This window comes from Peromyscus leucopus, chromosome 15, assembly GCF_004664715.2.
Source record: "Peromyscus leucopus breed LL Stock chromosome 15, UCI_PerLeu_2.1, whole genome shotgun sequence".
Taxonomy (NCBI): domain Eukaryota; kingdom Metazoa; phylum Chordata; class Mammalia; order Rodentia; family Cricetidae; genus Peromyscus; species Peromyscus leucopus.
In genome coordinates, this window is record NC_051076.1 from 6,151,239 (window position 1) to 6,179,200 (window position 27,962).

At 48.3% G+C, this 27,962-nt stretch overlaps 1 protein-coding gene across 2 annotated transcripts in view; it reads right to left on the reverse strand.

Moving 5' to 3' along the window:
* Window positions 1-27,962, reverse strand: part of Kcnh1 (potassium voltage-gated channel subfamily H member 1) — a 308,472-nt gene that overhangs the window by 216,012 nt on the left and 64,498 nt on the right. Inside the window, exon 6 of one of the 2 annotated variants that reach the window (XM_028882842.2) lies at window positions 10,131-10,523. In XM_028882842.2, coding sequence (XP_028738675.1) covers window positions 10,131-10,523 — 393 coding nt within the window. Of the gene's footprint in view, window positions 1-10,049; window positions 10,524-27,962 lie in introns of both variants that reach the window. The other variant, XM_028882841.2, reaches the window with a different exon arrangement.

The following is a 27,962-nucleotide window of genomic DNA, read 5'->3' on the forward strand; positions in this document are numbered from 1 at the left end:
GTGTGACTGGTAGAGGTCCATGTTTACAGAGACATGTGGTATATGGAGATCCACACCTGTATAGATGAGTGGCAGGTAGAAAGTTAGACTGAAGATGAATGAAGAAAGGTTGGCACTTCAAAGAGATGGGCCAGGTCAGCTAGCTATACACACCCATGTGGGCTGGGAAATGCAGCTTGACCCTTCACAAGCGTACAAACCCCACAGGCACAGGCACAGAGAAGGAGGCAGAGCCCGAGGTCGTGGTGGAAAATGGAAAGAGTACTAGGATGTGGGCTGGTCAAAAATGAGCCTGGGAAGGGGGGTGGGAGGAGAGGAGAGACTCCAGGCCACAGAGCAGTATGTCTCTCAATGCCTCCTATCAAACGGGATCACTTCATAGGCCCTGTGCCAAGCACAGCACCTGAACCCGGTACTTCCACTGGAGCCCCTGTTGAAGAAGCTGTTTGTCCCTCCTGCTGTCCTTCCTTCCACAAGCAGGACCAAGAGCAAAACTGCTGAGTCCATACACCCACGAGAAAGTCCTAGAAATGCTGGTGCTCCGGGGGCAGCCAGGGTGTTGCTAACCTCTCCAGCCTGCTTCCCAATGCTCACTTCGAGTTGGTGGGCATCTCTTGGAACTGAGGGGCCAGAGCAGCCTGTGTGTGTGTGTGTGTGTGTGTGTGTGTGTGTGTGTGTGTCTGTCTGTCTGTCTGTCTGTCTCTGTCTGTCTGTGTGTGTGTGTGTCTGTCTGTCTGTCTGTCTCTGTCTCTGTCTGTCTGTGTGTCTGTCTGTCTGTCTGTGTGTCTGTCTCTGTCTCTGTCTCTGTGTGTGTCTGTGTGTGTGTGTGTGTCTGTGTCTGTGTGTCTGTCTGTCTGTGTGTGTGTCTGTGTCTGTCTGTGTCTGTGTGTCTGTGTCTGTCTGTCTGTCTGTCTGTCTGTCTCTGTCTGTCTCTGTGTGTGTCTGTCTGTGTGTGTCTGTGTGTGTCTGTCTGTGTCTGTGTGTGTGTCTGTGTGTGTGTGTGTGTGATTCAGTGACTGGCAAGTGCACAGGGCTGGCTGGTGATAATGGGGCTGGTGGCAGCGCCAAGACCTGGCCCATGGTCTCTCCTCCGGGAACAACCACACCTCTCGGTTCCTCTCAGCTTACTCTCCAATTTTCCTCACCACAGACTCTGGACACACATGAGGCAGGTGGGCACTGTGGCATCCATTTGTGGCTGGTTCCTAGCCCTCACCTGCCCTTTCTTTTCAGTAGACACTCATTCCTCTGCTGCCCAGAGAAAGCAGGTGTAAGTGGACATCTGGGCTTTTCTTTCTGAACTGCAGCAACACGGGCCAACCCTGCATCCTATCACAGCAATGGGGGTCTGCTGCGTGAATCCTAAATGGTCCTAGAATAAAAACTTGGAGTCAGATAACGGGGTAGATGCTGAAAGATCAGAGGAAACAAGTCACAGCCACTTCTCACCCCGCCAACTCCTCAACCAAAAAGGAAAGATCCTGTCTCCACGAATCCTCACACTGAATGCCTGAGTCCTCAGCCAAAAGGCCTTGAGTCCCTGTCTCCTCCGCCTTACATGCCTTTCTCTGCCCAGCCATTTCACTTCCCATCTCAACCTTCCTAGTGCTGGGATTAAAGATGTGTGACCACCACTGCCTGGCTCTGTTTCTAGTTTAAACTGGATTAATCTCATGTAGTCCAGGGTGGCCTTGAACTCTCAGAGATCCACATGGATCTCTGCCTCCCAAGTGCTAAGATTAAAGGTGTGTGCCACCGCTGCATGACCTCTATGTTTAATCTAGTGGCTGATTCTGTCCTCTGATCTTCAGGCAAATTTTATTTATTAATGAGTAAAACAAAATATCACCACAGGGGTATTTTGTTTTTAATTACAGGCATTATTTTAGAGCACTTGTAGCAGAGTGGAGCTCTAAGTGCATGGAGCCAGCTGTCGTTAATGTCTTGCACGGGTCCAGCACAATGTAACCACTGAGTCAATGCTGGCACTTAGGATTAGCAGAGGTCCACAGCTGGTGTCTCTCTAGCACAGTGTGTGGTTCAGACTAGTGCTGGGAGACATGTGACCCCCCCAATGTCACACAGCGTCACCTCTCTGCCCTGTACCTCCTCTTTGCCTATTCCCCCTTCCCTCTAAATTCCTGGCCAGCTCCTCTCTCCTCTCACCACACTTCTGTTCTTTCGAAATTCCTAACACTGGGATCTGAGAGAATGTAGATTTCTTTCATTTAGCAATATGTGCCTAAGTTTCCTCCACATATTTCCATGTTGAGCTATCTCTTTCTTGTTGAAATATTCCATGATAGGCTTAGACCACAATTTTCCTAGTAACAGCAACTTTTGGAAACCACCACTGAGGAGTGCTGGTCATTTCAGCCGGGATCAGTGCAGACTCTGCCCTGGAATCTCCTCCTCCTCTGGGTCCCCTGCACATGGACAGCAGGGCGGAGGTGAGACCCATGGGTGCAGACAGACTCATTTCAGCAGCCTACAGTAGTAGCTCCTTGGTATACATCAGTGACCCTTCAGGCAGGTCACCGTGACTGGAGGCACAAGGACAGACACTAACTCATACTGCAGTGTTCATGAGTCTGTTCCGCTTTCCTTGGCCTCTGTACCTTTCACGTCTGTACAAAGGATTTCTGCTACCCAATTACGTCGGCAAAACTGAGAACCAAAGCAGACATGCTGTCTGAGGGTGGGAGAACTGCAGAGGGGATATGATTCAAGGAGAGACTCAGGGAAGACTGGAGGGGCTGGGGCCTTCACAGCGCCTGAGGTACGGCAAAACCCGGGGTGGGCAGGGTGGGCAGGAAACAATCTGAGTGAGGGAAGGGGTGAGGCTGACCTAGGTCTCACTATATAGGCTACACAATATAGGCTAGTCTCAAACTCATGGTCTTTCTGCTTCAACCTCCAGAGTAGCTGAGATTGGAGACCTCCAACACAAAGCCAGACTTCTTTGTTGTTGTTGTTGTTTGTTTGTTTGTTTTTTGTGTGTGTGTTTGGTTTTGGATGTGTTTGTTTGTTTTGTTTTTGAGGCAAGGTTTTACTGTGTATCCAAGGCTTGCCTTGGACTCACTATCCCCTGCCCTAGCCCTGCACCAGCACGGCACACTGTAGCCAGCATCTTTAACAGCAGAAAGCTGACCTAGCGTGGTTTCCAGGCAGCAGCGATTTACAGTGATAGAAGCTAACAAGGGTCTAGGAACTAAAACGTGGTCTTCGTGGCCACCCAACCCTCCAGCGAGGCAGAGAAAGCAGAGGCTTAGGAGTAGGGAGCCCACAGGCCAATCTCATCACCTCAAGGCAGCAGGAACCAGGGAAAAGGACAGACTGCCTCTCTCCCTACTTACAAGACAGGGACAGCACCAGCTCTGCAGAGTCGGGCAGACCAAGTCCAAGGAGGCAGAGTGACAGGTGCAGGGTCACACCGGGTGGTAAATCACCCTCCTCCCACACCTCAGCTGTTTCTTTACACACACACACACACACACCCAGAGCAAAGCATTTTGGGCTGTTAGAAGATAACAGAAGCCACCACCATCAGCTTGCCTCACTCAGGATGACTATCAGCTCACCGCTGGCACCAGCTGCTTGGGCTGCTGTCTGGTACCTAGCCAAGGAGAAAGGTGATGCCTCTGGCCAGCACACTGAAACAGTGACCCAGAGACGCACAGCCTTCCCCTTCCTCCCCTCTACACTTCCACACTGCAAGAGCAAATGTGCACCAAGGTTTTCTTAGGAGAGGGAAAGCTTCGACCCTCACAACCCCAGTTTAATCCAGGAAGCATGCCAGGCCAACAATCTGCCAAGGGCTCCAACATGCCCTTTCCAAGCTCCGGCTCACCCAGTTTCCAGACCTTCTGTCCTCTAGCCCACTGAACTAATGTGCAGACATATTCCCAAGCAGCCTCCCGAGCAGATGATCACCCACAGACGGAGAATGACGTAAGTGGAGGCCATCTACATAAGCGAAGCAAGTTGAAACAAAGGGGTCATTTTTCGGCTTAAACCACCAAGAGGGTGATATCCACAAGCTGGATTCAAGACCACAGGCACTAGTGATTCTGTCCAGCTCCTTCTCGAGCCAGACCTGAGCTGGGTCCAATCTCTTCCCTCCAAGACTCCCTGCCACCACCACCACCACCAACACACACACACACACACACACACACGCACACGCACACACACGCACATACACACACACACACACGCACACGCACACGCACACGCACGCGCGCACACACACACACACACACACACAGCAAAGACACTGCAGCCATGTCCTCTTCTTTGGTGGTCTCCACCGCCACACAGCCCACTAGCATAACAGATAGGACACCAGGGACAATTAATTAAACGCCATGAACTTTTTTTTTAATGACAAGTCAGTAGTTTCTTCCTTCTTCTACACTCTCCCAGAATAAGAATCTAGACCAGAGGGTGATTACAGCCTTAAGTCAGTAACGCTACAGACTCAGCCACAGGTAAGGTGAGAGCGGGTATGGAGTGGGAGCCACCAAGCCATTAATCAGAGCACTACCTAAATGGACTTCACCCCACTCTCCCCAAGACTAACTCAAGTAGTGGGATGTCCCTCATGGCCCCCCAACCTCCTCTACCCACCACGGGTCCAGCCCTTCCCTCCCATTATGTTAATGGTAGCTTTTCCCAAAAGGGCGGCCTTGGGGACCAGTGTGTCTGCTTCTCCTTGGGCATCAGATAAATATCACAACTGCCTCCTTCCCACCACCATACCCACTATACCCAATGCCCAGCTTCTCCTCCATCTTTTACAAGCCAAGGGGCAGCCACACACGTTAGAAGTCAGTGTGGGGTGCCCCTGCTTCATCAGCTCTGTCATCGGGAAGAACAGAGGGAGGGCAGGAGGGGCGTCGGCAGTTCTGTGAGCGGGTGATCTGAGATCACCGGTGGAGCAGGCCCCTGTGCTTCTTACCTGTGAGCTCAGGAGGGCCTTTCCATCTCTGACCTCCATTCATCATCTGCTAAATGCCCTGCCTCCTTCACTCTCCATGGCACTGCGGGTCAAAGGGCAGAGGCGGGGCTTCTGGAGGTGAGACCAATGCAGAACTGACTTACAGCCCAGAAAAACTGGGCTTGGAGATGGTAGGGAACTCAGGGTGGCAGGGACCAGGCTGCAGCTGTGACCGACACCAGGAGGACCTGGGACCCAAGCCCCAGCCTCCTCGCATCACAGCTGGTGTGAAAGGCATACTTTCAACAGTCATCCAAAGCTTTAAAAATGTGCCCTGACGGGACCCTTCAGCCAGGAACTACTACTTGTGGTCATGAGTTGGTAAGAGCGCTGGCTCCAAGCCCTTTGCCAACACAAAGCTACAGACAACAGACACCTTTCTGTCTGCTGTGGGAGGGTCTGTATGTCAAATTGCTCTGATTGGTCATTAAATAAAACACTGATTGGCCAGTGGCCAGGCAGGAAGTATAGGCGGGACTAACAGAGAGGAGAATTGGAAGAGGAAGGCAGAGAGAGTCACTGCCAGCCGCCACCAGGACAAGCAGCATGTGAAGATGCCAGTAAGCCACGAGCCACGTGGCAAGGTATAGATTTATGGAAATGGATTAATTTAAGCTATAAGAACAGTTAGCAAGAAGCTTGCCACGGCCATACAGTTTGTAAGCAATATAAGTCTCTGTGTTTACTTGGTTGGGTCTGAGGTGGCTGTGGGACTGGCTGGTGACAAAGATTTGTCTTGACTGTGGGCAAGGCAAGAAAACTCTAGCTACACCTTTCTTATCACCAATCCATCCCACAAACCCGGAAATCAGAGGCCATCACTGGGTGCTCGGAATTGAAGACTTTCCAACGCAGCACACACAGAGCCTGAGGACAAGCTCTCTGTCCTGTTAGCCTCCAGGCTATGGAGCCACAATTCCATACGTGTTTGCAGCTTTACCAGATCCTGTTGTGAACCCATGGAAGCTGAAGACCTGTTCCATTAGCTGCAAAATTCCAGCAGCACTGCTATAAATAGCACATGGCTTATTTTACTAACCTAAGTAGCGCTGTGTGTGTGTGTGTGTGTGTGTGTGCGCGCACACGCGCGCAAGTATGTGCAAGTGTGTGTATTTATATGTATGTGTGTGTATGTGTGTATGGTGTGTGTATTGTATATATGTATGTGTGTGTATATGTGTGTATGGTATGTGTATGGTATATATATGTATGTGTTTGTGTATGTATGTATGGACAATGTATATATGGTATGCATTTGTGTGTGTATATATATATATGTACATGTACGTATGGTGTATATGTGTATGTGTGAATGTACACATGTGTTCACAGCACACAGAAGTCAGAGGAAGACATCTAGTATCTTACTCTCTCACTCTCCACCTTATGTTTTAAGACAGGATCTCTCACTGAAACCAAAGCCCAGTTCCCACAAGGCTGGCTGGCCAGCAAGCTCCAGGATTCGCATGTCTGCACTCCCAGCAATGAGGCTAAAGGCATGCAGTTACACCCCGCTTTTTTTTCATCTGTGTGGTAGGATTTGAACTCGGGGCCTCTTGCTTTCACAAACACTCTTGCTTATGGAGCTCTCACAGCCCCTCAAGTGTTGGATTATTTGCTCACTGTAATATAAAATTTAATTTTCCATGTGTATATGAAATGCTCTTTTAGATTATAATAATTCATTTGAATTATCCAAGCCAATGACACAAAATTTTTTGAAGATGCTTTTGCACAGAAAAACACCTCCTGGAGACTGCAAATGTTCCCTGAGACAGAGCCTGCCAGCACCCGACTAGACTAAGAGTTTCAGGCCAGTTGGCAGGCAGACCTCCTGCACACAGGACAGACCACCACCATCCCCCATCAGACCCTGTAACCCAAGCCCCACCTCCCCCAAACCCCACCCACCCTCCGAGACTGCAACTGTTCGCTGAGACAGAGCCTGCTAGCACCCAACTGGAATAAGAGGCCAGTTGGCAGGCAGACATCCTGCAGGCAGGTCAGACTACCGCCATCTACCACACGGTAAGACTGCAGTTACTCCTTGAGACAGAGCCCACCAGGGCCAGTTGGACTAAGAGCTGCTCCCTAAGACAAAAAGTCCATCAGCATCGACTAGACCAAGAGCTCCCACTGGATCAAGAGTATCAATCAGACCAAGAGAGGCTCTCTCAGACACAGACACTGCTTGCACCAAGTGGAGAAAGAGATGGGTAGATGCCAGTGCAAAAATACAGTCAACAACATAAAAACCAACAAGGCTCCATCAGAACTGACATTAGCAAGACCTGGACATCCCAAGACAGAAGAAACAGAAGATATCTACCATAAAAATGACTTTAAGAAGATATTAGAGATTTTTTTTTTTCCCGAGACAGGGGTTTCTCTGTGTAGCTTTGCGCCTTTCCTGGAGCTCACTTGGTAGCCCAGGCTGGCCTCGAACTCACAGAGATCCGCCTGGCTCTGCCTCCCGAGTGCTGGGGATTAAAGGCGTGCGCCACCAACGCCCGGCCCTGATATTAGAGATCTTAAAAGAGGAAATAAAAAATTCCCTTAAAGAAATCGAGGAAAAGTCAAACAAAAAATCGGAAGAAATCAGTAAATCCCAAGAAAGCAATTAAACAAGTAAGGGAAACAGTTCAAGATTTCAAAACTGAAATGGAGTCAATAAAGAAGACACAAACTGAGGTAATGCTGGAAGTGGAAAATCTGAGTAAACAAACAGGAACTACAGATGCAAGTATAACCAACAGAATGCAAGAGATGGAAGAGTAGATCTCTGGCGTCGAAGATACAGTAGAAGAAATAGATTCATCAGTCAAAGAAAACACTAAAACCAACAAAGTCATGACCCAAAATATCCAAGAAATTTGGGACACCATGAAAAGACCAAACCTAAGAATAATAGGGATAGAAGAAGAAGAGTACCAACTCAAAGGCACAGAAAATATATTCAACAAAATCATAGAAGAAAACTTTCCCAACTTAAGGAAGGAAATGCCTATAAAGTTACAAGAAGGTTACAGAACACCAAATAGACTGGATCCAAAAAAAAGTCCCCTTGCCACATAATAATCAAACCACTAAACATACAGAATATTAAGAAAAAATATTAAGAGCTGCAAAAGAAAAAGGCCAATAACATATAAAGGCAGACCGATAAGAATAACACCTGACTTCTCAATGGAGACTCTAAAAGCCAGAAGGTCCTGGACAGATGTTATGCAGATACTAAGAGACCATGGATGCCAACCCAGACTATTATACCCAGCAAAACTCTCAATCAACATAGATGGAGTAAACAAAATATTCCATGATAAAACCAGATTTAAAAACACCTCCCAATATGCTCTGCAACTCACACTGAAGAGTGCCAACAACCTCTTCAGAGGTGATTCTGAGCTTGCAAGTGGTCTGTCCAGACTCATGTAATCTTCTGGCAAAACTCAGAAGCCATCCAGGAATTAGCCCTTGAAATGCTTGCACACACCTGTGATACCAGCACTGAGAAGGCTGACGCAGGGGATTATAAGTTTAAAGCCAGCTACATTACAAGTATCAGGTTAACTACACAATGTAGTAGGTAACTGTTCTAGCTTTGACCTTGAAACACTGCCCCTAGTGTAAGAGCAGGTAACTGCCACACCTGCCTATGACCTGCCCCTGGGGTATGGCTGAGAGGGATCCTCCTAAGACTCGAGGTGCTGATGTGCTTGCCTCTTCTGGATACCTCATGGTCCTGGAACCTGGATGGTAGACCAAACCAGATTTCTCTGCTGGATAGTACCTCATCTCTCCCGGATCCTGTAACCAACCCCTATTGGCTGTAAGCTACCCCAGAAATAAACCTCTCTTCATTACCAGATAAATTACGTGGAATTGCCTCATTAATTACAGTTATAACACAAGACCCTGTTTCAAAAACAATAAAGTATTTTAAAACATAGCACACCAACAGAGCAGGGGCTGTTCTGGATCTAACGCATGTGCGCATCCAAGCTCTGTCCTCTGTACTCTAACTTTGGCAGCATTTGGTAGGAAAGCTACCCCTCAGCTAAAGAGTAACATGGCCGTTTGGTTTCCCTGCAGGAAGCAGCTGGTGTCCTCAGCAAATACAGAGGCACAGGGATGCCATCAGCCAGGGCTTCCTCCTTCCCTAGAGGGCATGTCATGTCTCAGCCCAGCCCCCAGATGGCTACCTAGATGCCCACAGTCAATCCTCCTGACCTCTCTGTCATATAAGACAGTGAAATCCCAGTGCTGAACACACTGGCTTATCAAGCAAGTCGCCTTATCTTAATCCAGAATGGAGGAGAACTTCCCACTGAGCACCAGCTGCATAGGGATCTACATCTGCTCTCAAAGGGATTGGCATCCTCGTCTTTTCAAAGAAGGTCTTCGCTCCTAACCGGCCCAGGGTCCCTTCCTGCCATAAGTACCCATTCAGCATCTACCTGAGCGCATCCTAATCCCAACATGGTTGCAGAGTGTTTACAAGACTAAGATTCCAAAGCAACAGACCCTACACCTACCACACTCGACCCCAGCATGTCCCTGAGAAGCCCAGCAAACAGTCACCTCCAAACTCATTGCAATATTCACCCAGAAAACAGAACAAGAGGAAACGCATGGGTCACCACAAGTTAACAGCCTATGGCACAGCTGGCGTCGGGTGCAGATAAGAGAAGGCCCCACCCTCAGAATGTCCAGCAGGTATACATCCAGAAGTTGAATGCCAAAGGGGAGGCTCCCTGGTGCAGCGACCATGCATGGCTGCTTCTGCAGCCTCCCCTCCCTGAGCCAGCAGCTGCACTCCACACGGAGGAAGAGTGAGCCTTCGTCTCTTCCGCACCCGCTCACTGACATGCAGGGCCTCTGGGCCTCCAAAGGACAGGAACGGCAGGCAGGGTATCCATGGCACATGCTCCCTCTGCTGTGGTCATCGCTCATGCTGCCTCCCACCCACTCGGTGACTCTGGTGCTGACCGCCCGCATTTCATTCAGCTTTAAAGACATGACAACAAGGTCCAAGAGTTGAGGGATGTACCTGACTCTCTCTCCCCTCCAGGGGCGGCGGAATCTGATCGGCAAAACCAATCTTCCCTGGATCACCCATAAAGGCACTAACCTCATCCACGTTCTCAAAGGCGTTGATGACGTCATAGGGCAAACAGGACAGAAGGTCGATCACAAACCATGTCTTCAGGTAGTTCATGCGGATAAGTTTGGGGTCAGAGATCACTTCCCCCGCTGGCCCGACAAAGGTGGTATGAAAATTCAGAACAATGTCCACCAGAAAGATGACGTCCACGATGCTGTCCACCACCAGCCAGGCCACGTTATTCTGTCTGGTTTTAAAGGAGACGTTGTAAGGGACCAGGATGGCTGTGTAGAAGGTCAAGATCAAGATGATCCAATCCCACGTGGTCTTAAAGACACAGTAGTGTAAGATGATGTGAGGGGGTGTCTTTGGTGCCTCTTGCTTGTACTGGGGAAGGATGTCTGAGCCCAGCTGCAGGACCTGTCCAGAAAAACATGACCAAGAGAGACAGGGTTAGGGTTTAACAGAGGCATCTTACCAGTCGGTATCTGCCGACGACAAATGCTCACAACTCTTCGAACAGATCATTAGCCACGATAACAGATGCTGAAGGAGAACGGGAGAATTTATGTGAGCATGGTAACGGGAGTGCTCATACCGAAAGGATGGCAGCCTGTCGTCTGGCTGACTGTAAGCTGAGCAGTGTGCTAAATACTTCAACTGCATTTATTGTCTTGCTCATTTCTAAACACAACCTTGTTTGTTTCTTTCTCTCTAGACAATTTCATATGTGACAAGCAAGACGCTGAGCAGGAGAGTTAAGCAACTTTATTCAACCAGCATTTATATATTTATTGTTCTGCCCAGGAACAACGTGGTGTAGGCCCTGGGCATCCAGCAGTGAAGAGAGAACACAGCCCTACTTGCTTGGAGCTCAGTCTCATAGACATGCGGAGGATCACTTCAAACTGTGCTGAGGGCTGATTTGATGCCTTTCCTGAGAAAGAGGGGTGGGGGTAAGATATAGTCCGTCCTCCACCTGTGCACAGAGCTCTTCTGAGCTTGAGGCAGAATTTCTCTTCCTGTGAAAAGGACCTCTTACTAGAGCAATCAAGGAGGCTTAGGGGCTGACTGAGGGGTAGCTCAGTCAGTAGAGTGCTCCCCTAACATGTACAAAGCCTGGCTTGGATCCTCAGCACCACAGAGGCCAGGTGTGGTGGGCCCTGCCTGTAATCCCAACACTGTAGAAGGATTGAGGAAGTCAAAAAAAAAAAAAAAAAAAAAAAATCAGAAGCTCAAGGTCATCTTGGCTTCATAGTGAGTTTGAGATCAACCTGAGACACGTGAGACCCTGTTCCCCTCCCACCAAAAAAGGGGAGCTAGGGCTCAAAGAATAAAGCAAACAAAACCAACTAAATAGAATTGCTTCTGAAAACACTGAGTATTAACAAAGACACAGTAGGATGCTCCCTTGACTTTGTACCTTAGGTGCCTGGTCTTAGAAAGGAAGAAGTAACCTGGAAATACCAGGGCACTCAGACAATACCACTCTCCACACAAAAGCCCCCAGTTTCTCCAGCTAAAGGACCAGCATCATGCAGCTCCCAAAGACAGAAGCTGCGAGACAATGACTGCTGGAGCCGTCCTCTGCAGAGACTACTGTGCCCTGCGGCAAAAGTCCTCTTGGAAGCCTGCTTTCCCTTCCCAAAAGTTCCAAGGAAGCAGCCACCCTCTCTCCCTGCAGGGGTAAATCATGCAGAGGAGGGAGCCCTCACCATACCCCAGCAGTATGAGGTCACCCCTGCTCCCCACAGCCCAGAATGGTATCAATGTAAGAACAAAGAGTTGGGAGGAGGAACCACCCTGGTCACCTCACAACGAGGAGCACCCTGCTAGACACAGAGGCACATACTGGTGATGCCAGAAGGCTGAGGCCGGAGGAGCATTGCAAGTTTGAAGCTAGACTGGCCTACATAGTGTATCCCTCAGTGTCAGCAGAGGAAGAATGACCAAGTGTTCTTTGACCCAAGCTGGACAGAGGCTGGGAGGAGCCTGCTCTGTGCTCTGCTATGTAAGTGTTATAGGGAAGCTACCCCAAGCCAAAGCTCTAGGAGAGATCTAAAGTCAATATTCAAAACGTCCAGGTCCACAAATGCCATTCATTATACAAAGAACCTCAAGAATAACAAACTGAGTGAAAAGTAGTTCATCATAGATACCAGCACCAAAAATGGCCAAGACATCAGAAGCATCCAACACGAGATGTCCTGGGCACGCTTGAAAACAAATGGAAACACGGGAAGTCCTGGCATAGAAAGAGCAGATACAAAGAAGAGCCAGATGGACGCTTCAGACCCCGCCCCCTATACAGCAGCTGATTAAAAAAAAAATCCAGTGGGTAGCCTCAGCAACAGAACCTCCGGGGAATGGAGGAGTAAGTAATACGAAGATAAAACACAACTGGGATCATCCTGCGGTTCCTGTTCTGTGACAGGCATGACCACAGCAACTCAGAGAGAAGGGCACATTACAAGAGAACCAAGCCACCAGGAAGACAGGGTGACCCTCATGTGAACGCACCAAAAAGAATTCCAGAGTGCACAAAGCAAAAACTTATAGAAATGAAGGGAGAACGTATGCATGGCACATCTCTCTCAACGAATGACAGAGAACGAGGAAGAAAATTAGCAAGGATGGTGGAAGACGTAGCTCAGTGGTGGAGCGCTGGCATAAGACCTTGAGTTCCATCCTCAGTATGAAGTAAGAAAGGGGGAAGGAAAAGAGAGGGAGAGAATTCCCAAGGACATAGAATTTGATGATACCAAGAAGCCATTGAATTTGATACTGATAGAACCCTCTTCCCACAGGAGCAGAACATCCAGTCTCTTCAAAGGTACACAGAGCATTACCCAGAGAGCCTTATGCTTGTCTATCAGACAACCCCAAACACTTAAGGAAAACCACACAGCACCTGTCCTCCACCCACACACGCTTTAAATCGATCATGGAAAGACAGCGAGAAAATATCCCAACACTTGAAAACTAAACAGCACATTCTTTAATAATCCATGGGCCAAATACAAATATCAAAAGACAATTTAAAATACGTTGATTTCAAAGGGAACAAAAACTCAGCACATCAGAGCTTGTGGAACGCTGCTGAGGATGAAACTCAAAATGTTATGCAAGCGCTCCACCACTGAGCTACCTACATCTTCCACCATCCTGGCTAATTTTCTACCTCAGTGCTCCGTCATTCGTTGAGAGAGATGTGCCATGGATGCGTTTCCCCCTTCATTTCTATAATGCTGCTGAGGCAGAGCTGAAAGGGAACGGTGCAGAGATAAAAGTGAGGTCTCTAGTCAATAATCAACCTCTCATCCCAAGAACCTCTGTGGAGAACCAGCTGGAGCAAAGCAAGCTGAAGGAAATCATAAACACAGTCAATGGAAGGCAAGGCAAAGGAAGAGAGGACCCTGGGACCGGGGCTGGGCAGGGAGTGAACTACAGCTCGGTTATTAAGGCCCTGGGTTCCCTCTCCAGCACCAGAATATGTAGTAAAAACAGCATAGACTGGCAAAGAGAAACGATAATGAATGAGTCATAGATTATCAATGGGAACCCCAGAGACAAGGAAAAACAGCAAGGAAGGGCAATGATGATCAGTACTTAGAAGCTTCAACAAATGGATCCCAAAGACACACAGTGTGGCAACTCACAGCCTAAACCCAAGGGGTTTAGACCCACATTCTTACTGTTAAAACTCACAAAGCAGAACTCTCCAGGCCCAGGTGGTTTTCATGAGAACATTTCCAAATTTAAAGACAAATTCACGGCAATTTTACACAATTTCTTGCAGAAAATAGAATCAGAAGGGATACTTCTCAATCTATTCTGTGAAATTAGTGTTACCTTGATTCCCAGACCGCACAGAGAACTACAAATATCCCTCATAAACATATATACAAAGTCCCTAACAGCTGGCAGCAGAGAGCACTTAGCAGTATTCAAAATTAGTTACTATAGCAGTATATTCCAGGAGTGCAAGCTAATTCAATACCTGAAAAATCAGTGAATGATAAAATTCAATACCCATTCATGATACTTTAAAAAACACCTTGGAAATGGGAATATGAGGGAATTTCTAAAACTCGTCAAAAAGGAGGGAGACAGGGATAGAGAAGGAAGACAGGAAAGAGAAAGATGGCAGGGGGGGGAGGGGGCCCACAGGGAACAGGCCCTGTGATCTACAGCTAACCTACTTTACGAGGAAAACCCAAGTGCTATCCCATTGAGATGACAAAAGGCAAGACCCAGGGTTAGACTCGTGCTCAGCCCTGTGCCACCACCACAGTAAAGCTGGACACCAGGACGGCATCCCGATCAGAGGGGCAGCCACCCAACCAGCCCATTTCCACAGAGCACAGCGGTCTCTGTGGAGCTGCTCTGAGAATCCACAGAGAAACCTGCGGAATGAACAGGGCACTTAGCAAGTTCAACAAGAGAGGAGAAACATACGAAAGTCACCGCATCCCTGTATCACAGACACGAGCACCGAAATGTTACACTACCATTTATAACTGCTGAAAAAACACGTAGGTGTAAATATAGAAAAACGTGTCACACTCAAATGTCGAAAACAACAACATGTTGATGGAACCGAGCCAAGAAGTGAGGAGGCACTGTGCTCAGAACTTGGAAGACTCAACACACTAAAGATAGCCATTCTCCCCAAATGGACATCTAAGTTTAGCACAGTTCCTATCAAAATGCTAGCGAGAATCTTTGTAGATACATATGCTCAAAAACATGCCACAATTATGTGGAAGGGCAAAAGCATTAGAATGCCTGAAGTAATTCTCAGTAAGAATGAAGTAGTTGAAACTTGCCAAGTTATGTACATTAAACACACGTAGGTTTCTTGGTTTTGTTTCTCTCCCCTTTGGGGGGGGCATTAGTTGAGTATCAATTATACCTCAGTAAAGAAGAAAGCGGGGGACGGGTATAGCTGATTTCAGGATAACTACAGCTGCAGTATTTAAGACTCAACTGTTGCAGAAGATTAAACACAGAAAACAGAACAGAGCAGAGGATCCAGGTAAAGGCCTGAACAAACATGTCCAAGTGACTTTCGTATCATCGAGGCAGGAGAATACTCACAGGCCAAAAAACATACCCTTACCTATGCTTCACACCTTATCTGAAATTCAACTCAAACTTCACTGGATGCAGATGTAAATGTAAAACCACATTTCAGGAGAAAATATATGAAAAAGCTTTAGGATCTTGAACTCAATGGCAAAACCACAATCTATAAATGAAGAACAGACACACTGGACTTTACAAGGATGAAAAGCAGACATGATCAGGAGGGGATGCCTGCAGAGCAGCATCATCAACAAAGACCTGGCACACAGAATACACCATCTCAAATTCAGCAAGAGGAAAACAATGATCAGAAAACATGGAAAAGGCATGACCAGCCTTTCCCCGTAAAGGTACAGAGAGCAAATGAGAACATTAGTCATAGGGAAGCACAGAGAACCACACGGAGATGTTCCTGCACACATGTCAAAACATCTGAGAGGAAAGGCAGTGCTGGGTACCAAACGCAGGTGACAAGAAAAATGGCTGGACCTTTCATGTACCGCCAGAAGTAACGCAAATGGAATGGCCATCCCGGAAGAAGGTGGCAGTTTACGGCACTCAAAGAGTGACTTCATACGGCTGAGTAATCACACTCAGTCCAAACATGCTCACATAAAAACCTATGCAAAAACATTTACAGACACTTTACTCACCACAGACAAAATATCAGCACTACCCCTGGTAGCCTTCAGTGGACACAAGGTTAAGCAATCTATAATACATTTATACCAGGAAATTCAAAGCAGCACCACAAACATGTGCATTATATATACAGGCATTACTTGCCTGACCCTCAGGGTAAAAGAATTTCAGGTTTATGATTCATATAACATACTCTTAGTGTGCATATGTGGATGCATCTATATGTGCTGGTGTGTGTGTGTGTGTGTGTGTGTGTGTGTGTGTGTGTGTGTGTGTGTGTATGTTTTGTTTTTATTTTCAGATAGGGTCTCTACATTAGCCTTGAGTTAGCCAATTAGGCCAAGCTGGCTAGCCAGCCCAGGGATTCACATGTCTACATCTCCTAGTGCTGGAGATACTAGGAATACACACCAAGCATTCTTACAAGTGTTCTGGGGGTCAAATTCAGGTCCTCGAACTTTGTGGACTGTGCTGTCCATCACCCCAGTCCTTACTACAGGTTTATGATTCCATTTATATAACGTACTTGAGATAACAAAATTATAAAAGTAGCTCAATAAGTGGCTGCCAGGGCTGAAGAGGGTGAGAGAAGAATGTGGGTGTGTGGGCTCATTTAGTTCTATTATTTAGAACTATCTGTGGATATTCAGTCATCTCAAATAAGGTTAGTTTTTAAATATCAACCAAACGTAGGTTATGAATACTATGGAGAAAGGGCCCCAGGAATCCAGTGAAGGGAAAGGCAGGAGAAGGAGATGAGGTCTTAGGGTTTGTTGTGTTTTTCAAGACAGTCTGAATGATACACTACTCAGCTAGACCTCTCAAGAATCCAGCAGCAAGCAGCCACACGCTGCTTACAAACTGAAGCCACCTGCAGCTCCTTAGTTCTGGGTAACAAACCCTCAGGAGGAGATAGATGCCTTTTCTGAGAGAGGTGGCCATGCCTGTGACCATTTGATAAAATCCACAATTATTTCTAAATGGATTTTTCATCCCAAATCTCGGGCACTCTGAGGCCCTGCCTGAGGGAGGGGGCCTGGGTCAATGGCACCTTCCCATCTCTCCACAGTGCCAGACTGACCACATTCTCCTCCTGCAGCGCTCCCTACAGGAGTACTCAAGAGGAACTGAGGGAGGCCCCAAGGTAGGCAGGAGGGGTTGGTGGAGAAAGGCATTTATTTGCCTCTTCTCATCTCCAAGACTCTGCCTCTCACGCTTCAACCACAGTGTTGTTCTAGAAGCAGATCTGAACACTAGGGCTTCTTTTTCCTTCTGTCCATTTTTCATGTGTGCATGATTTGCATGTGTGCGCGCATGTTTTTGCGTGTGTGTAGATGCACGCGTGTGGGGTACATCAACCTTGCTCACCTCCCATCTTATTCACTGAGGCAGGGTCTCTCAGTCAAACCCAGAGCTCACAGCTACAACTGTCTCTGCAGACCCCTTGCTCTGGGGCCAACACAGGCAGGCGGCCACACACCCAGCCTTTGCATGGATCCCTGGGGACTGAAAGGCAAGCGCTTGACTACTGAGCCACCTCCCAGGCAAACGTGAAACATTCTCTTTACAAGAACAGATCTGAGAGTCTGACTTAAGCTCCCGCAGATGTGACTCTGCTGTGAACTCGGCGTCATCATGACATTGTGAAAAACAGAAATAACATGGAATTCTGCAGAGCAAGCACTTTATTTACAGAAAATCGATACCCTTAAGAAAATTTCCTGACCAAGAGAGACCATTTTGCCTCCAGTAAACTATCTGGCTACAATCACCGTTTATAGTAAATACAGTGACAAATGACTGATTATTCATATTGATCAGAAAAGAATCCCATGAGATGGACTACCCTCCTCCTCAGGAAGTGAACATGACGATGGATTCCCAGCAGGAAGGGTAGTAAAGCTTTACTCCATCAAATGCCTCCCGTCATCCGGGACCTTCAGTATATCATTATTTGGAACAGGGCTTATGGCAGCTGAGGAGATAAGGAAATCTATAATCTGCCTCCTGCAGCAGCATGAGGACCAGAGTTCAGGGCCCAAAACCCTCACAGAAAAGTCAAGCCTGGTGGACCACGCATGTGATCCCAACACTAGAGAAGAGAAGATGGAGAGATCTGGCCGGCCAGCCTCACCTACTCAGAGCCAAGCCAATGAGAGAGCCTATCAGGAAAAAGTGGACAGTGCTTTAGGAATGACAACTGAGGTTGACCTCTGGCCTTCATACAGAGACAGAGACAGAGATAGAGAGAGACAGAGATATAAAGACAAAGAGACAGGGGCTGGTGTCCTCCAAAGGGCCAGGTCCTCAGGTCTCAGAGTCAAAGCAGGCCTGATACAGACCTTGCCCAGCTCTAAGTGTGTGTCCTGGTTCCATGCTCAGTGCTCTTCACAAGCTGGCAGGGGAACTGAGCCTCCCCTGGTGTGGAAAACAGGATGCTCATGAAGAACAAGTGGGTCTGCAGATCCTGGAACCATAACACAGTGACCTCATCCACTGCTTTTCTACCCTCAGAGCATGGGCAGGTATTCTAGTTTCCTCCTTTGGTCTTGTACAACCCAAGTTTGGGGAGGCAGAGAGTTAGTGGCCCTTTTACACACACTTCCTATCCCAGGAAAGGTGACTATTGCTGTGACGAAGCACCATGACCAAAGCAACCCGGGGAGGAAAGGGTTTATTTGGCTTACACTTCCACATCACTGTTCATCACTGGAGGAAGTCAGGACAGGAACTCAAACAGGACAGGAACATGGAGGCAGGCGCTGAGGCAGAGGCCATGGAGGGGAGCTGCTTACTGGCTTGCTCCTCATGGCTTGTTCGGCCTGCCTTCTTATGGAGCCCAGGACCACCAGCCCAGGATGGCACCACGCCCGATGGGGTGGGCCCTCCCCCAATCATTAATTTTAAAAATGTCCTACATGTCTGCTTACAGCCAGATGTTATGGAGGCATTTTCTCAATTGAGGTTCCCTCCTCTCAGATGACTACAGCTAGTGTCCAGTTGACATAAAACTACCCAGCAAACTTCCTAAGGGTGGACTTGGGTCTAATCTACCCCTCAGACAAGCTGAGTTCCCCCAAGGCAGAAGGCATTTCTCGGAGCATGGCGTCACCTGTTCCTGCTCCCCCTCAGCCTCTCTGTAGGACATTGGAGCGAGGCAGGCTTCTGCCATAGGTGTTCTCCACAGGCCTGGACTGACGGGGCTGGGGTGCCCCCATCAACACTGACTGCAGGGAAACAGTGCTTGGAAAGCCACACTGGCCCATCAGTCAGTGTCTCTAACACGCTCCCTCCAAAGTCCTCTGCTGCATTTTAAAATTCTTCGTCAGCCTGTGAGAGCTATGGACGGGGAAGCAGAGGCTCCCCGTAATGTAATGGAGGAAAAATGACTCACCCCAGGTCACGCAAGGCTGAGGAAGCAGAGGGGTGGGAGTGAAAAGCAGGCAGTGACACACGGCGTCACGTCTCCTGAACCCCCACGAGACACACCAGCTCCAAGGACCCCAGTGTCACCACTGCTGCATGTGTACACCTCACCCAGCCCAATGACACACGGCGTCACGTCTCCCGAACCCCCAGGAGACACAAAGGATTTCACTTACTTATAGGCTGGAAAACAGATCCCAAAGGCAAAGGGTTTGTTCACAGCCTCACTGCACACTACAGAGAGAACATTAACCCCAAATCCAGTTTCCTGACTCGATATTCTTCTTGTACTACATGCCAACTCTGGCTGGCTTGACTTATCCATAGGGTAACACAGTGTGTCATCCTGCCAGCCAAGAAAGCTCGGCTCCCAGTTCAAGGCACCACCTCCCAGCGTCAACCTTCTCTAGAACTTTCCATTAAGGACCTTGTCCTAGCTACATTCCTGTTGCTGGAATAAAAGAGATCCCGACCAAAAGCAACATACAGGATAACAGGTTCATGGGGCTGACAACCCCAGGTTATGGTCCATCACAGTCATGAACTCAAGGTGGCCAGCGCTCAAAGCAGCCGGTCACACACATCTACAATCAAGAGCAGAAAGAAGCGAATTCACCCACACCGCCTGCTGGCTCTCATCTAGCTTCGTCCTTTATACAATACAGGAACCTATGCCTAGGAATCCACCGTGACATGGGGCTTCCTGCTTTGGTTAACAATTGAAACAATTTCCCTCAGACATTCCCACAGGCCAACCTGACCTAGATCATTCTTCATCTGAAAGTTTTTTCCCAAGAGATTGGGTTTTGGCAAACTAACAACTGAAACGAACCACCACAGTTCCAAACTAGCCGGGATGGCCCGTGTCCGTGCCCCTGCAGAAGCATCAACCCACCCGCAGCTGAGACAAGGAAATGACATCATCGCTGAGATGGATCAGAAGCTGTGATTTCTCTCTTTAGCCTTTCAGCTACCCCTCAGTCTGGGTTCACGGATTTGGCTAAAAGCTTAACTGCAAGAGACCCTCATCTTCCGGCAGTCGCAGGTCTACAAGCTGGACTCCGCACCACCCTGCCACCTCCTCCTGCTTCAGAAGAGGGTGTGTCGTCCCTGTCAAAGCAGACCCTCCGCCTGCTTTGAGCCTTCTCTTCTCCCACCTGATCCAGTGTTTTGCCGCTATACCTTCCTATGACACCCCTCTGCTCTTCCCCTTAACCTCTCCGTGGACACGGGTTCTTTCCACCACATCTTTAGACACAAAACTTTCTCCTGCTCCTTCCCCTGCAGCCAGACTCTCAAAAAGAGAAGCCAGTGCCTTCACTTTGGGCCCTCAAGTACCTTCCTCACATCTTATCTGACTGCTACTTCCAGTGTGTAGAGACTGCCAAGGTCCCCAGCAATGTCCATGTTGTTAAATGCACTGGACTTTCATCACCTTCTCTCTCTCTCTCTCTCTCTCTCTCTCTCTCTCTCTCTCTCTCTCTCTCTCTCTCTCTCTCACAGGCATTCTAGAGATACTTTTTCTCTTCTCTGTTGTTTAAAGGTATGTGTGTGTGTTCATGTAAGTGTGCAGAATGGGTATACATGGATGCATATGCATTTGGAATCCCAGAGTTTCTGTTGAGTGTTTTCCTCGATCGCGCTCTACTTTTGAGGCAGGATCTCTCAGTTTAACCCAGAGCTCACCAGCTGGCTAGTTGTAGTCAGTTTGCCCCAGGGATCCTCTCTGCGCCCTCAGTGCTGGGACTGCAGGCAGGCACCATAGCTGCCCGCTTTTTACATGGACTCAGGGGATCTAAACTCTGATCCTCACTCCTGTACAGCAAGCACCTTATCCACTGGGCCATCTCTCCCGCCCACACGTCTTTCTTCTTGGACGCTGCCCACTTGGCTTTCTCTCCAGTTCTTCGCACCACAATGTACAGCTCAGACGTCCCTTCATGAGAACCAATCTGTCGGGAAGTGCTGCTGCCTCTGTCACCAAATAAATGTGACTTGGGATCCACTCACTGTGACCAGTTACAACTCCATCCCAGGCTCCACCCTCTCTGGAAACATGAAGTGCATAATTCAGTATAGTCAGCTATGGACACAGTTATGGTAGATCCCTGGGACTCACTGTACCTGAAACCTGTATCTGTCAGCCTACCCCTTCTGCCTTCCCTGCCTGAGGCCCCTAGAAGGCACCCTTAGCCGCCAGAAGGTTTTCACAGGGGCGTGAGCCCGGGAACGGTGTACTATGTGATGGCTGCCCTTTACTGTGCATCTGCTCTAAGCTCCACCAGAAATGAGTAAGTTGCTCTTTTTATGTTGTTTAATTCCTGTAACTCCACGAGGCACCCTCTATAATCAAGAAGAAACTAACGTGTGGAATAGTAAATGAATTTGTCCCAAACCAAAAAGTTTTAAGTTGTGCAGCCAGCACAGAAACCCTCGTCAAGGTGAACTCCAGCATAATTTTTTTCAAGGCATTTGCTCCTGGGTTGTGTGCTTTAATACAATTTAGTCTTTATTGGCTCATGAAAAAAACATTATTTCATGGAGGATAAATATGAAGCTGATTAAGTGGAGAAGCTAAGACAGAAACCCAGGTCAAAAGGGCAAGATTCAAAATCCCATCAACTAAACCAGCAGGGAGCAGTGGAAAATCACACACACCACGTGCATGACGCTTGGGCAGTTTATGTGCTCTAGCTGGCACATTAAAAAGGAGTCACAGAACACAGATAAAATTATAGTAACAGTCATTCTAATTACTCGGTATATCCAAAATATTATCTCAACACTAACTCAAACAGGGCTGATAAAGTCTATTTGAGGGAGGGGGGTGAATCCTACAGAACCTGTGGACCTTCTATTCTATAAAAACAACCACTGATTCAATGTCTGATGGGCAGCTGACCATGAGAAGTTGCATAAACAGAGAGTTACAATACAGGTTTGTAACAACACAGACGCATAAACAGTTACAATACAACAAGAGGCAACACCTGGGGGGGGAGTGGAGACGTCAGAAGGGCTGAGCTGACAGGCCATCAAGCTCTCCCTTCAAAGATGAGCCACAAGGCCGATGCTCACGCGCAGCATTTTTGATACACAGAGTTGTGTGTGAACGGCCACATGTTAAAGGAGGGAGCCCAGGAGCTCACTGTGGGAAGAATCCGGAGTGGCTGAGGCATGAGGGTGGATTTCTACTGTTTTTCAGGCACCAGGGAGGACAATCCTGAGAGGAAGCTGGATTAGGGGAGCATGTGGAACTTGATGAGGCCGTAGCATACAGGTGACGAGTTTCAGTACAGGACACTAACTGAAGATCTGTGAGGCTCCCTGGGCAGGAGTGTGGAGGAAGTCCGGAAAGTCCACATCTCAGGCTGAGGAGGGAACTCCATGGCCACATACAGCATGGTTAGCATGGGAACGGGTCTGCCTGTGAATTCCTTCAGAACCCCAAGGAAGAGAGGACACAGAGATCTCACTGGACTCTGAAAGGATCTGCTTAGGAAGACCATGTGGCACACATTCCCACAAGCAGCAGGAAGCACCTGAGTCATGTGGAGAACTGCCTCGACCCCAGAGTACTCCCCACTCAGCAAACTGGCTTCATTCATCATTTAAAGACACGCATAACGCCAGGCGGTGGTGGCACACACCTGTAATCCCAGCGCTCGGGAGGCAGAGACAGGCAGATCTCTGTGAGTTCAAGGCCAGCCTGGTCTACAGAGCGAGATCCAGGACAGGCACCAAAACTACACAGAGAAACCCTGCCTGAAAGAAAAAAAAAAAAAAGCAAAGACAAAGAGAAAAACTCTCCGCTTCCATCACACCACCTCACATGTCCTCCTCTGTGGGTAGAAAGGAAACATTGGCTCTCTCATCCTTATTTCAGATACACACCCTTGACCTATGCGTTCCTGTCTTTCCACTTCTCCATAGCAGCTTCAAAAGGCTCCTCGGTGTAAAGAAACTCATCCACGTGCTCAAAGAAACAGAGAATGCTGGGCATTAACGATGTTGGGCAGAGCTCCGTCCAAGAAGGCAGCCAGATCCGGGGCCTCAGACATCCTGAGCTACAGGGGCTTCATTCATAAACTGGGCAGGTGCTATTTTTAGGGTTTTCCATGATGCACTTGCTCTTTAACGGAAGAAATAAAGGCAGAGGAAGCAATTAGAGTATTAACTCATAGACACGGCAGAGCTGAGCGCCACAGTGAGATGCCTTCACAAATCAAACCTCACATGCAAGCACAGACGGACAACAACCTTGGTTTCTGCCCAGGTTGCTGAGTTCTTCAGTTGTATTCTTAGAACACCATTTTGAAAATATCAGGTATAATTTTTAAATTTTAGGATGGTTTAGAGTTGAGGTACACTAGTCAGAGAACAATGTCTCCTTGGTGAAATCAGCCACAGACCATTTCCCAGTGTCCACAGTGAAGACACTAACTGTCACGGGGGGGGGGGGGGGGAGGTTGTGTGAGGGAAACTGGAATTGACTGGGACCTACTGTCAGGTTCTGAGCCAAGTCTTTGCGTCTCTTCTTCCTTTGTCATATAACAAACATTTACCAGGCACTTACCATATTTTAGCATGGTGGCATGTGTGTATTTGGCTGTATGAGTGTGAGTGAGTGAGTGTGTGTGTGTGTGTGTGTGTGTATGTGTGTGCATGCGCATGCATGCCCATGGAGGCCACAGCACAGCCTGAGATATCGTTACTAAAGGGCCATCCATTTTGAGGTTTTTATTGTTGTTTGTTTTTGTTTGTTTGAGACAGGAGCTTTCCCTGGCCTGGAGCTCATTGATTCAGCCAAGCTGGCTGGCCAGCAAACCCCAGGGATCTACTTGTCCATCTCTGCTCCTCAGGATGGAATTATAAGCATGCAATACTCCAGGTTCCTGTGAAGGAGTTTCTAAGACTGTCCTTAGGTCCTTGTGCTTCCCCAGCGCCGTCTCCCTGGTCCAGGGCTGAGCAGGTGGTAAAGACACATACAGAGAAACAGGACCCAGCCTGCAAAGACCATTGATCCACTGGAGAAGGTGAGGTGGACAGAAAACAGCACATCTGGTGTCACTCATACTCAGGGTCTGTGGAGCATGTCACCAGCCTGGGGTGGACAGGGAGCGACAAAACCTTTGGAAGATGTGTGAGAAATGTGTCTCCTACACAGAGATGTAAAGGATGAAAGAAAGTCCCTGTGGAGATATGAAACCAGACTGGGGTGGCCACGTTCCCAGGCCCAGGGAGCAGCCTGAGGTGCCGGCTGACACTGAGTGTGGGGTGGGAGGCAGATGAGCGCAAGGCTGACTTCAGCCTGGAGTCACCATGTAAAACTTAAATTCGCCTAAAGTGCAACAAGAAGATGTTAAAAGATCGGTAAGTGTGAGATTAAATCGAACTTGTCTTTCAAAGCACCACAAATGCACACAAACATGTTTCAGGGCAAGTGACGTCCTGGTTGCCAGAGGATGGGGGAGGATTAATAGAACCGAACAACCGGTCGGCTGCAGCAGAGGTTGGCCGGAGGACGTGGGTCAGACTGACTCCAGATTTCTTTCTTTCCACTACATCATCCTGTCTCTACCAGAAAAGGAAGAAAGAAGGGGAGGCGGGGAACACTACAGGAAATCCCTGAGTCTGGTGTCAGTTGAATATTTACGGCTTTTTCGCCAAATTCAAATACAGATTCGATCACTGGCCTTGTGTTCTCCCCTTCAAATACCACAAGCATGTGCAGAGAAGGGCAGAGACTCATCCCCCAAGCCTGACGGACCCTGTGACCCCATGTGCAGAGAAGGGCAGAGACTCATCCCCCAAGTCTGACGGACCCTGTGACCCCATGTGCAGAGAAGGGCAGACTCATCCCCAAGCCTGACGGACCCTGTGACCCCATGTGCAGAGAAGGGCAGAGACTCATCCCCCAAGTCTGACGGACCCTGTGACCCCATGTGCAGAGAAGGGCAGACTCATCCCCCAAGCCTGACGGACCCTGTGACCCCATGTGCAGAGAAGGGCAGAGACTCATCCCCCAAGGCTGACGGACCCTGTGACCCCATGTGCAGAGGTGCCCACAGCAGAAACCACCTTCAGGGTCAGGAGGCAAGAAGGCCTCTCGTTCAGCCACTTCCCAAGCTAACCTCCAGCAGACCATGAGGTGGCCATCCCTACGCTCTCAGATGACAACAGAAAATAGCAAGTCTACCAGGCACAGCCCCACTGTCCACATGCAGAAAATGAGGAATCATTCCAAAGATTCTCTAGGGATTCTTGAAGCTCCTCCCACTCTATCCAGAGTTCTTCCTCACTTTCCCTTAATAAATCAGTTTACCCTACTCAAAAAAATAAAAAATAAAAAAAAATCATGTAACAAGCAAAGTGAGCTTGTGGGGCGAGGGAGGTGGCTTAGTGGATAAAGTATTACAGGGTAAACGTGTGTTGAGAACCTAAAAGTCTGCAATCCCAGCACTAGGGAGGCAGAGCCAGGACCCCCTGGCTGACTGGCCAATCAGCTTGACAAATCAGTGAGCTCCAGGCTTATTGACCTCTGGCCCCACACACATGCATACACACATGCATATATACATATACATGTGTATATATTCCCGCAGACACACACACACACACACACACACTGCCCTCCAAACCCAGATACGTAGTTCCATTCGCCAGGATGATGCTCTCCCAAGCTTCCTGCAGAGAGGACCCAGGACCATTAGCACCCATCCTCAGTCTCCACAGCCAAAGGAAGTCAATGCCCAAAATCAGACGGAGCAGGGAATATCTGTTTCTTTAGAGACTATGAAGCAATATAGCTTCTTTCAAGAAAAGAGTCCACATTTTGACTCCTACAAATCCTGGCAGCCTCCACTGTGGCATAGGCTGGGACGAGAGAACAAGGACCCTGGCTGGCTTCAGTCTGAGCATACAGCCTCCCGCTTCCCGTCACAGAAGCTGCAACTTCGAAGAACAAGCCTGACACGTGTGTTCAGTGACAAAACGGCACCCGGTTCTCAGGGCATCTGTGCAGCCAGCTGTGGTGGAATTGTGTTGTGTGACAAGACTTTTCCTGGAGAGACACAACACACACATCTACTCACCCAGATAGGGATCTCATGACGGACAAACTCTGGAGAACCAATGGGTTTTATTGGGGTCACTTACAGGAGCAGAAATGACTCAAAGAATTGCACTACACGGTGCATCCCAGCATGGGTGACAGTTCACAAGGCTGGGGACCTGGCACACACCGCACAGTCTGCAGGCAGCTCAGCAGTGTGTCCTTTCCAAGTCACTCTGGTCTGATCCTCTTGCAGGCAGCTCGGCTGGTTTGAGCTTGGTTGCAGCTCAGCTTGGAGCGGAGTCTCGGCTCTCTGTTGCTTACTCTGCCAGGGTGGGAACTAGTGAATCTGGTCAGTTTCAGGAAATTCCTGAAGCTACCATTGAGATGTTTATCTTCCCACTTAAAGAGCTGCCTGCAGGACGGAATGTTTTCATCTTGGAGGAAACTGTTAGGTAACAAACTGGCTCCTAGCATCTTCGGGAGAGCCCTACTGATGAGCAGCTGGAAGAAGCTCCTTCACATGCCTACACAAGGCATTGTTTTTCAGCTGTCTCAAACTCACTCTAGTGTACTTCACAAGAATTAAATGCCTTTCATTAAAAATGAGTTTAAAATGTTAAGCTTAAGTAAAGCATCTGCTAGCACTGAACAGGGATGGTAAGGGGAGCAGTGCCAGCCTGTGTCACTAAGGGGCAGGATGAGCTGAGCTGATCCTGGTGTTGAGCAGTATCTATCCAGTTTTAACTGTTCATACCCTGTCTTCTAAGTCTGACACTAGCTGCCTCTCACACTGACACCAGCATCAGTGTTCAGAGAACCAACGGGCAGATCACTAGAGTAAATTTGGGCAAACCATTTATTTTTACAGACACACGAAAATGCTGGATAATGATGGAAACATTTCATAAACACACTAATCTGACTTGGGAAGCAGACATGTAACAGGAACCTAGGCTAATGCAGTCTGAAGGAGGGAAGCCTGAGTCCCCGGGCCTTATTCAGAAGTGGTGCCTGTGAAAGGCACCCACTCTTATGGGGCTGCTAGCACAGAGAGACTGTACCCGAGTCCTCTACCCCATGCTTCAGAGAAGTGAAAAGAAAGCCTGGGAGAGGCTGGAGCCCCAGTCTGTGCCATAAGCAGGTGGGGAGCCAAAACTAATACCATTCCCATGACTCAGGGCCAAAGCCTTCGGAGAAGAGTCGGTCGGGACCAGATGAAGCATCTTCCTGTAATAAACTCAGAGCCACTGCCTGTGCTGTCACATCACGAGGGAGCCAAGGGACTGCCATCAAAAAGCCAGCATTGTGGACAAGCTCAGAGGGGAGGAAATTAAATGACATGAGAGGATCGGGGTATTTCTGAAGCGGTGACAAGGAGTTAAGTGTCAGGAAACAAAACATTATTATGGTTTTGGCTTTGAGACAGGGTCTCACTAGCCTTGAACTCATGGAGATCCACCTGCCTCTGCCTCCCAAGTGCTGGGATTAAAGGTGTGTGCCACTACCACCAGCAAGACATTGTTTTTTAAAAAGAGGAAGACTTGAAAGAGAAGTTGAATTCTAGGAAGGAAAGACATAGACATTTTAAAAAGAAAACATAAATAACTCAATGAACAGATTAAGCAAGAGGAACAATTGTCAGATAA